The sequence below is a fragment of the Elephantulus edwardii genome, unplaced genomic scaffold (genome assembly GCF_000299155.1).
Source record: "Elephantulus edwardii isolate Elephantulus edwardi_28Jun2011 unplaced genomic scaffold, EleEdw1.0 scaffold00003, whole genome shotgun sequence".
NCBI lineage: Eukaryota > Metazoa > Chordata > Mammalia > Macroscelidea > Macroscelididae > Elephantulus > Elephantulus edwardii.
In genome coordinates, this window is record NW_006399753.1 from 32,545,403 (window position 1) to 32,557,449 (window position 12,047).

At 35.9% G+C, this 12,047-nt stretch overlaps 1 protein-coding gene across 2 annotated transcripts in view; it reads left to right on the plus strand.

Moving 5' to 3' along the window:
- The window catches only part of FAP (fibroblast activation protein, alpha), a 129,182-nt gene that overhangs the window by 69,974 nt on the left and 47,161 nt on the right, over positions 1-12,047 (plus strand). For both annotated transcript variants that reach the window (XM_006879360.1, XM_006879361.1), the window contains one exon: positions 5,952-5,996. In XM_006879360.1, the coding sequence (XP_006879422.1) occupies positions 5,952-5,996 (45 nt within the window). The remainder of the gene's footprint in view (positions 1-5,951; positions 5,997-12,047) is intronic.

Consider the following 12,047-nt stretch of genomic DNA (forward strand, 5'->3'; position numbering starts at 1 on the left):
GAATAACTTACATATTATTGGAATTCCAGAGCATGGAAGTGACAGGGAAATCACTGAGAAGATTGTGGAAGAAGTACTAAAAGAAAACTTCCCAGGTATTTTGAAGAATGGGGAAATCCATCTTCAAGAAGCACAGAGAACACCAAATAGACTAGACCCCAAAAGAAAAGCACCTGGACAGATCATAGTCAAATTCTCCAAATTAAAAGATAAGGTTAGAATTCTAAAACCAGCACTAGAAAAACAAAAAGTTACCTACAAAGGGGAAACAATTATATTAATTCTGATTTCTCAGCAGAAACCATGTGAATTAGAAAGCAATGGGATGCCATATACAGAAAGCTGAAAGATAACAATTGCCAGCAAAGGATCCTATATCCAGCAAAGCTCTCTATCAAATTTGAAGGGGAAAGTAGATTTTTTGCAGAAAAGAAGGACCTTAAGGAATTTGTGAAAACAAGACCAAAACCACAAGAAATTATAAGTGAAGCCCTATACACAGAGACGCCAAAGGAATGTGAATGAACCATAGTAACCAGAAACAACAGAAAAAGAAACACAGCAAAATGGCAAAAGTAAAACTTGGCCTGACAATAATCACACTTAATGTAAATGGACTAAATACACAAATTAAGAGGAAAAGTGTAGCAGAATGGGAAAAAAAAGCCCATCAATATGTTGCCTATAAGAGACACATCTAAAAAAGGAAGAGAAAGACACACTCAAAATCAAAGGCTTGGAAAAAATATACCAAGCAAATGGCAACCTCAAACAAGCAGGAGTGGCAATACTAATCTCTGATAAAACAGATTTTAGAATGAAAGCCACCATCAAAGATAAGGAAGGGCATTATGTACTTATTAAAGACACAATAGATCAAGAAGACATAACCTTGGTCGACATTTACGCACCAAATGATAGACCTGAAAAATAGAGAAAACAATGATTAATCAAATTAAAGAGAGAAATAGACAGCACCAGAATAGTGGTAGGAGATTTCAACACACCACTGTCTTCAAAGGATAGGTCAACTCAAAGAATCTCAACAAAGATGCAGAAGATCTAAACTATACAATCAGCCAACTCGAACTTGCAGAACTTGCAGATGTAGTTAGAGTACTGCACCCAACTGAAACCGAATTTACTTTCTTCTCAAGTGCACATGGTACAGTCTCCAGAATTGATCATATATTAGGACACAAAGCAACATATTAGAAAACATTGAAATAATACAAAGTATTTTCTCATACCACAATGCCTTAAAACTAGAAATTAACCACAGAAGAGTAAAGATTACAAAACCAACCATGTGGAAACCAAATAACTCTCTGCTAGAACATGACTGGGTTCTAAAAGAAATAAAGAATGAAACAAAAAAGTTCCTTGAAACAAATGATAATGAAAATACAACTTACTAAAACTTCTGGCACACAGCTAAAGCAGTGCTCAGGGGGTAGATCATAGCAATAGGCATACACAAGAAAGGAAGAAAGAAGAATCAATGATCTAACTCAACAGCTTTAGCAAATATAAAAAGATCAACAATCTAATCCTACGTACCTCTAAAAGAAAAGAAATTATAGGGACAAGAGCTGAAATAAATGAGATGGAAACGTGAAAAACAGCTGAAACCAGCAATAAGATCAGGAGCTGGTTTTTTGAAAGGGTCAATAAAATTGACAAGCCACTAAAAAAAAATCAACAAATGGGGGAAAAAAGAAAAGACACAGATAACTCAATTAAGAAATGGCGGAGGTAACATCTCAACAGAACAGAGGAAATTAAATCAATAATATCAGACTACTACAAAAAGCTATAGTCTGATAAATTTGAAAGCCTAGAAGAAATGGACAAGTTCCTTGATGTGCATCCCCTGCCCATATTGACAAGGACAGATGTAGAACACTTGAAGAGAACATCACAAGAGAAGAAATTGAAAAGGTCATAAAAAGAATTCCCCGTAAGAAAAGTCCTGGGCCAGATGGCTTTACAGCTGAATTCTACCAAACATTGAGGATTTAGCACCCATTCTACTTAAATTATTTCAAAAAATTGAAAAAGAAGGAACATTTCCAGAGTCATTCTATGAAGCAAGCATAACCCTAATACCAATACCAGACAAAGATATTACCAAGAAAGAAAACTACAGACCAATATCTCTCATGAATATAGATGCAAAAATCCTTAACAAAATCCTAGCCAATATAATCTGAAAGCATATAAAAAAATAATTCACCATTACCAAGTGGTATTCATAATAGGTATGCATGGATGGTTCAACATAAGAAAAACTACCAGAGTAATTCATTATATTAACAGAGTAAATAACAAGAACCATATAATCTTAGCAATTGATGTAGAAAAGGCATTTGAAAAAATCCAACACTCCTTCCTGATAAAGACACTCAGCAAAATTGGAATAAAGGGAATTTCCTCAATATAGTAAAAAGTATATATGCAAAACCAAGAGCCAACATCATTCTAAATGAAGAAAGACTAAAAATATTTTTCTTGCAAACAGGGACCAGACAAGGATGCCCACTACTTCTATTCAATATTTTATTGGACGTGCTCACTAGGGCAATATGACAAGAGAAGGAAATAAAAGGCATCCAGATCAGCAAAGAGATGGTTAAACTGTCACTATACACAGATGATATGATAGTGTACAAAGAAAACCCCAAAGACTCAACAAAAACCTCTTAGAGTTAATAGGCAAATTTAACAAAGTTGCAGGATACAAAATCAAAATCCAAAAATCAATAAGATTCCGCTATAGTAACAAAGAATTCAGAGAAAGGAATCACTAAAGCAATACCATTTACATTAGCCAACCACAAATTGAGATACTTGGTGTAAACCTAACTAGAGATACAAATGACCTATACAGAGAAAACTACAGAGCATTTCTGCAAGACACAATAAAAGACCTAAAGAAATGGGATAGGAAAACTCAATATTATGAAAATGACAACCCTACCAAAAGCAATCTACATGTTCAATGCAATCTCAATCCAGATACCAAATTCATTTTTCAAGGAGATTGAAAGGGAAATTATCTAATATATTTAGAGAGACAAGAGACCCCAAATAAGCAAAACACTCCTGAGAAATAAAAATGAGGTTGGAAGCATAGCACTCCCTGACCTCAAAACATACTACACAGCAATAGTAACCAAAACAGCATGATACTGGTACAATGACAGGCAGATAGACCAATGGATCAGAATTGAGAACTCAGAAATATACCCAGCTATCTATGGTCAACTGATGATACTGAACTAGGAAATTGAAGCTATCAAATGGGGAAATATTAGCCTCTTCAACAAGTGGTGCTGGCAACACTATACTTCCACCTTCAAAAAGCTGAAATAGGATCCACAAATCACACCATACACAAAAATTAACTCAAGGCAAATCAGAGACCTGGGAGTAAAGCCCAAAACCATAACATTCATAAGACACAAACTGGGATCAATCTTAGAATCGCTTGTCCAAGGTATAAAAAGAATGCTTAATACAACCAGAAATGCACAATATAAATAGGATAAAATTGGTGCATGGCATCTTCTAAAGATTATATCCATGTGTGCATTAAAAATGTTTTTCAACAGGGTGAAAAGAAAACCTACAGACTGGGAACAAACATTTGGTAATACCATCTCAGAAAGAGTCTTATAACAAAATTTTACAGAATACTCTTCCACAAGAAAAAGACTGATAACCCAATTACAAAATGGGCAAAAGACATGGAAAGAATTAACTCAGAGAAAAATATTTGAATGGTAAACAAGCACTTGAAGAAATGCTCCAAATCACTGGCAATAAGAGAGATGCCCATCAAAACCACAATGAGGTAACTCACTCCAGTAACTGTGGCAAAGTTTAACAGGGCAATAAGTAATAAATGTTGAAGAGGATGTGAAGGAATTCTTAGACATTGTTGGTGGGATTGTAAAATGGTACAACCATTCAGGAAGGCACTTCCTCAAACAGCTGAACATAGAAATTCCGTATGACCCAGCTATTCCACTACTTGGAAAATACCCTGAGAAAATGAGAACTGAGGCATAAACTGAGATTTGCACACCAGTGTTCATAGCAGCATTATTCACTGTCTTAAGAACATAGAATCCACACAAATGTCCAACCACAAACAAATGGATTGAGAAATTATGGTACATTTACACAATGGAATACTATGTAGCATGCAGGGGTAATGATTTTGTAAATTATTACCTAACTTGGGAGGGACTGGAGAGCATTATACTGAGTGAGCTAACTCAGTTCTACAAGGATAAATATTGTATAAAACCATTATTGTAGAAGGAGCATAAATAGTATCCAAGAGAGGTGGGAGAGGTAGAAGCAGAGTGATGAGGATGTGCAGAGGGAAGGAGGAGTTAATCATAGGGTTGTACAATTTGAACGAAGTCGGGTGAGTGAGAGAACTAGAAATAATTTGCTATTAAAAACAATGTATTAAAATTTTGTAAATAAACTAGTAGAAAAAATTTTTTTTAAAAAAAGAAGTGTGAAGATGGCACAGGATAGGATGGCATTCAGATCTGCTGTTCATAGGGTCACTATGAGTCATGCTTGACTAGACAGCATCTAACAACAACATCCTTGCAGGCTTAGTGAATAATTTGTTAAATTATCAATTACATTTTATCGAAATAAATACCACAATAAAATTCTAAACTTAATTTTGTAGCTTTTTCACAATATAAAAGGAGAAAAATTTTACCTAAATTTTTGCACTATGCTATATTTATATTAAGTTCTTAAGTTGTTCCTTGATTGTTGTTGTCATCAAGCCAACTACTACTTGTAATGTCCCTTTGAACAACTTATGTAAGCCTTGCCCTGTCCTTGGCTGTCATCACCCTCTCTGACACTTGACCTCATTGTCACTGTCATTGAATTGATCCATCTCTGTGGGGAAGGTCTTTTCTTTCTCTGACTCTCTACCTTTCCCAGCACACTATCTTTTTCCAAGGACTACTCCCTCCTGTCCAAAGTATATGAGATGAATTTTCACCATTATTTTCTTCAAGGCATTATCCTGGCTACACTTTCTCCAAAACATGTTTGTTTTTCTGTCAGTCCATAGGATGTTCCGTATTCTTCTCTAATACCACAACCCAAAAGCTTTGATTCATCTTCTGCCATTCTTATTTATTTTCCAACTTTTCAGATTCAAAAGAAGAAATTGAAAAGACTATGAGTTATATCAGGTTCACTTTAATCTTTAAATTGATGTTTTTCTTTAAGACTTTAGAGAAGTCCTTGTTAGCAGATTTTCTCAATGCAATTTGTCTTCTGGTTTCTTGACTACTGTTGCTAGATTGTGATAGTTCCTAGTAATCTCCTGAAAGGTTTGGATGTAACACATAGTTTATCTATATGTGTAATATTTTTAATGTAATAATCTTAAATGCAAGTTTTAAAAAGATTGATTCACAACAGTACATCTGATCAGGTAGTTTAACTGCTCAGATTATCCTGAGTTAAAACCAACTTATAGTGCACTGCATGGTATCTGCAATCAGCCATTTATTCCTGTTGGGATGTTCAAAGAACATATAATAGAAACTCAGTATCTGGCATCAAGGATTTTATTGGCTTTGTGCAATATAAACCTGGTATTTCTATTTCTACACTTGGGAGTTGGGGGGGGGCGGGTTTGAGAAGACCAAACCAATAAAAGCAACTGATAACTGACCCTCCAGTGAGTTATCAGAGGCTATAAATCTCCTGGAAGTTGACTGACCCTCTTCCAGGAAGCAACTAACGGATTTGAACCCTGTGCCTTTGGATTGGCAGCACAGCTCCTTACCCCGAGGTTACCAGAGCTTCTAATAATCAGGTTCAAATTATTCTGGTTATATTTAAGGGGAGGGAAAGTCTTTCTAATACTATATTTTATATAATCTTTTGTCTTTCAGAGCCAGGAACACATAGAAGAAAGCAGAACTGGATGGGCTGGTGGAGTATGATTTTGTTATCTTTTCCTTGCATATTAATAGAATTAAACAGATTCTTAGATAACAAAGGACTACTTGAAATGTATCCAAACTGGCACTATTTGTTTCCATAGGAGAAATATTAAAAAAAAAAAAAACCACAAAGATAGTGAGTGATTTGTTAAGTAATTTTGTGCCAGATAATTTTGAGAATGCTATTGAGGACAAATTTTAATCCTCATGCCTTATTAAACATTTTTTACAGACTTTCTAATATCTACACTTAAAATTAGTCATTAAAAGTACAATAAAGACTGATTTTTCAAAAAGGAATTCTGTCCCTAAACTGCTTAAAATGATATTCAAAATTTCTAGTCATTTGAATCCAGGGAGGAGGGGAATAGATTGAATACGCTTTGTAATTTAAAGTCAATTAATCAACCTCATTACATAAACTAAACTGAATTTCTTATCCATCTATTCATTCCAGTTTTTAGGTAAGTTTATAGCAAAGGGGAAAGGTATACTTACTTGTGATATTTTTTCGTCATTCATATATGACAGTTTTGAACAGATTTATCCAGATTTATAAGGAATTTTCGCAGAAATAATCATGATTTGGGAGAATGTATATCAGATATTTTCTGAGTACAAAATAGGACAGAAAATAAGTAAATGTTGTGTGTGGATATGACCACATTTTACAAGCATGTTATTGAACTCAACTCACTTCAAAGAGGGGGGAAGGCTACTTCTCTGAGATTTGGATACTTTATGTGGAAAAAAAAGGGAAATTCTGAGTACCCAGATTAACATATTAACCATGACGGCAGGAAAAGTAAGCCTATTCTAAGATAATATATCTTGTAGAAATTCAAACTTAAACAGCTAAGGGGGGGGGGAATACAGCAGTAAATTAAAAATCTTCAGATATTAAAGACTCATTGTTACATTCTTATCTGAATCCAGAAACTTTCATGTAAATGCTGTTGTATTTGCATTCTGTCTTCGTTAAGGATGTTTTCTTTTTATTCAACAATTAGGCAGATATAGATTTACTTGCTAGCAACTAGCTAGAAAGAAATTTAACCCAAAACTGAAAAAGGAAAATTTTCCTGTAAAGAATGAAGGAAAGGAAAAAGCAATGCTTAAAAACTTCCTTTGTGTTTGCCATAATGATATTATCACTAGTGTTCTTCTAAAGTTGTATGAGCTTATTATTCTATAGATATATTAGAAATGATACCAAGGACTCTCTCAAAGATGTTTTCTTAGGAGTAAATATATATGTTTATTATGAAAATACTATCAATGTTCAAGACAGTCTGAGATATAATTAATCTTTAAAATCTCCTTTTTGTAAGCAAAGTTAATAACTATTCTTTGTTATTTTTAAAATCTGTATAGAATTATTCCAGTCACCAAGTATCATTAATGCATCTTGATTATTTGCTTGGTCAATTTCTGACTGAAAAATTTGTTAAAAATCTGTAATTTCCTCCTCTTTGACTATTGCTGCTGTTGTGTGTAGTTTAATCATAGACTTATTAATGAGTCTTCCTTGTATGGGTATGCATAGTATTCTATCACTCACAAAATTGTGCTTCAGGATAGAACTAAAAATTAACTATGAAAGCAATAACATTCTTCGTCTAGTTTTCTTTCACACTACAGAGTCACTGTATCCAAAGGAACTGGCAGACACAGAAGAATTTAATGAAATAACATATGAGCACAAGCCCATGGTGATGAAGGAAGAAGGTCAAGCTACTTTTAAGGAAATAGCAAAAAATAAGGCCCCAGGAATAGATGGTATACCAATTGAAGTATTTCAGATAACAGATGCTGCCCTGGATGTGCTCACCAAGTTGTGCCAAGAAATTTGGAGAACAACCATTTGGCCAATTGACTGAAAGAGACCTATATTTGTTCCCATTCCAAAGAAGGGTGACCCAACAGAGTATGGAAACTATAGAACAGTATCATTGATTTCACACGCAAGCAAAATTCTACTGAAGATTATCCCAAAATGGCTGGAACAGCACATCAGCAGAGAACGGCTAGAAGTCCAGGCTGGGTTTAGAAGGGGTCATGGTACTAGGCATAGGATAGCTGACATTAGATGGATCTTAGCTGAAAGCAGGGAATACCAGAATAATGTCTGCCTGTGTTTCATTGATTATGCAAAGGCGTTTGACTGTGTGGATCATAGCAAACTATGGCTGACTCTGAAAAGAATGGGAATTCCAGAACACTTGATCATGCTAATGTGAAACCTATACTTGGACCAAGAGGTAGTTGTCAGAACAGAGCAGGGAAACACTGCATGGTTCAAAATTGGGAAGGGCGTATGCCAGGGATGTGTCCTATCTCCATACCTTTTTAACCTGTATGCAGAACAGATTATCCGAGAGCCTGGGTTCTATGAGGAGAAGTGTAGCATCAGGATTGGTGGAAGATCTATTAACAATCTGCTTTATGCAGAGGACACAACCCTGCTTACTTAAACTGAGGAGGACCTGAAGTGCTTACTGCAGAGGGTCAAGGACTGCAGCCGTTTGAGGCTCAATGTCAAGAAGACAACGATTCTCACCACTGGGCCAATTGGCAGCATCAGGATGGATGGTGAAGAGATTGAGATTGTTCACAGCTTTAGTATGCTTGGCTCCACGGTCAACACTCTTGGCACCAGTAGCCAGGAAATTAAAAGGCGTATTGCCATGGGAAAGTCTGCTGTTAGGGACCTCTCCAGGGTACTGAAGAGCAATGGTGTCACTCTGGAGACTAAGGTGCGTCTGATACAGGCTATGGTCTTTGCAATTACTTGTAATGCATCAGAGAGTTAGACAACGACTAGGAAGGATAGAAGGAGGATTGATGCCTTTGAGTTGTGGTGCTGGAGAAGAGTATTGAATGTACCATGGACTGCCAAGAAAACAAACAGATTCATCCTGGAGAGGCTGCTCCTTGGAGGCAAGGATTCTGAGGCTTTGTCTGACATACTTTGGACATGTTGTAAGGAGGGACTGGTCCTTGGACAGGGACATCATGCTTGGGAGGGTGGAGGGATGGCGCAAGAGGGAAAGACCCTCTATGAGGTGGATTGATTCAGTGACTGGGGTAATTGGGATGGGAATGTCAGAGGCAGTGCGATTGGCACAGGATAAAGCAGGGTTTAGGTGTGTTCTACTAGGGTCGCTATGAGTGGCAAGCAACTCGACGGCACATAACAACAGCAACAGCAACAACAACAACGGTATACCACGTGATTTTGTGATTCAGAGTGGCCAATGTTCGCCCATCTCATCTTCCTAATACTTAGAATGTTGATGTTTATGCACTCCATTTCATTTTTCACAGATTTTGGTTTTCTGCCGTTCATACTTCATACATTCTGCATTCCTACTATTAAGAAATGCTTGCAGCTGCTTCTCCCCATTTTGACTTACTTTTGGCTCTCCCTCTAATACTATGTATATCTGTGTTTCTCCGTTGTTCACAATAGACTCTTAATCAATCACCAGTTCAGTGAACCAAATGTCCACTATAATGTCCAAAATATGTTCTTGAGTCTCTTCAATCCAATTTTAAAAAGCGTTTTAAAAATAGATTTGAAGTATTGAATACAAATAGTCAAAGATCGTAGGTAGTATATGATGACCTCAGGATACCATCCACGAAAAAGAAAAAGGTCATTACAAATAGGAAAAACCAAGCAAAATGGATGTTAGAAAACACTCAGAAAATGTCACTAGAACATCGAGAAGCCAAAACAAAGGGAAGAGATGAGGAAGTAAACGAACTTAACATATGATCAACTCATTTTTTACAAGGAGATGAAATCAGTTAAGTGTGGAAACAACAGCCTTTTTAACAAATGGTTTGGCAAAATTGGAAAACTATCAAGCAAGATCCACACCTCACTCCATACGCAAAAACCAAAGAATTCTTCTAGGGATTTTGAACATTTCTTCATGTGCTTATTGGCCATCTGAATGGCTTCTATGGTGAAGTGTCTGTTCATATCCTGTGTCCATTTTTCAATTGGATTGTTTATCTTGTTGTAGTGCTCAAGTATTTTCTAAATTCTAGATATAAGTCCCTCAACTGACATGTCATTACCAAATACATTTTTCCAGTCTGTGGCGTCCCTTTTTACCCTGTTGGAGTAGTTTTTGGATGTGCATAGAGTTTTGATTCTTAGAAGAATTCTTTGATTCATCTATTTTATCTTCTCCTGCTTGTAGATTTCTCAGCATACTTGGAAGACTATTTATGTTGTGGATTAGGACTTCTAGAGTTCTTCTAAGCTTTTCCTTAATGAAGTTTATAGTCCTTTGTTTTAGTCCTAGATCCACCTAGAGTTGGTTGACAGCATCTAACCACAACAGCATAAGCAATAACCATCACAATGTTGCTGAACATTAGCTAGATAAATTTATTCATTAAATTCCTTTTAAGAGACAGAATGTGCTTTTGAATACTACCAGTGGAAGCTCATATATTTTTTTGAGAGATGATGAGATTCTTGTAGTTAATCAAAAGTCTCACAGAACTAATTTTAGTGAATACATTAATTTAGCAAAGTTGCATAACTTTGCTATGTCCTTTAAATGTCTGCAGACTTAGAATTCTATTGCAAACTAATTCCTTTTCTTATGCACTGATCTGTCTCATAAGATTTATCTAATAGTAACTCTTATACATTCCAGAATGAATTATCAAAATATCTGATCAAAGAGACTCTAAGGAGTAAGTTCGCATCTTCTCCCCCGCCCCCTGCCCCAGGGTGAGGGCTTTCAAAGGACTAATCATTAGATCTTTTAAATTTGACATGTCTTTATAAGTCATCCCACTGCTTTGTATGGTTACAACTCATCTATGTCATACCATGTTGTGTAGCTTTATTTGAACAGTAATAGGACAAATAACTATTAGATTAACTATAAGCAACCTAGAAACATGCATGCATTTTATATGTTTGTCCAAGAATAAGATATTTAAATAAAGCACACCAGCCATACTCCATTGTAGGACAGCCAATAGCGATTCACAGTGACCCTCTATTGGATTTCTGAGGCTGCGAATCTTAGCAAGAGCAAAGGTCTCATCTCTCTCCACAACTGTTTGGTGGTAGTCAAACTTCTGACCTTTAGGTTAGCAACCCAACATACAATCCTCTATGCCACCAGTGCTCCTTAAAGTGTTCAAACTAGTCATATGAATATAAACTTCAATAGCAATGTTAGAGCTGTGAATCATTTAAAAGTCATCAAAGGTCTAAATTGAAAAATATCTTCAAAGATCATTCAAGAATTAGAAGAGCGAGAGTAAATGATTTGCTAAAAGTAATTGACCTATTGTTGGCAGGCATAAAACTAGCAAACAGATTTCCTGAAAATTTTATTCAACACTTTCTTCCATCTAGCAGTGAGACACTCAATGTCTTAATTTAGAAAGTTAACCAGATTTATTCATTGGTATCTTATGAGAAAAGGAATGACAACTAAACTCGCAATACATTTCTCTGTTTCAAATGAGAATGATTGGACAATGTTATCATTACTATAGTGTGTCATAGAGTTGGAACCAACATGTAGGTGACCCTCTCACTGGTCTTCAGAGGTTGTGAAATGCATGGGAGGAGATTACTGATCTTTATCCCATAGGGTATCTTGTAGATTCATATCATGTGTGTTCGGGTTGGCGGTGCAGCTCCTTACAACATGGCCACCATGTTGCACAACTGAAAGAATGTTATTAATTTCACTGAATTGTACATGTACAAATGGTTGAATTTGGTGTATTTTACTGTGTAGGCTCACAAAAGCAAAATCATTTTTTTAATAAATACATTTTTTTTAATTTGTAATGTTTTAATTTTTAATTTGACACAACCCTGCTCACTGAAACTGAGGAGGACCTCATGCACTTACTGCAGAGGGTCAAGGACTACAGCCTTCAGTATGGACTGAGGTTCAATGTCAAGAAGACAAAGATTCTCACCACTGGACCAATCGGTAGCATCAGGATGGATGGCGAAGAGATTGAAATTGTTCACAGCTTCAGTTTGCTCAG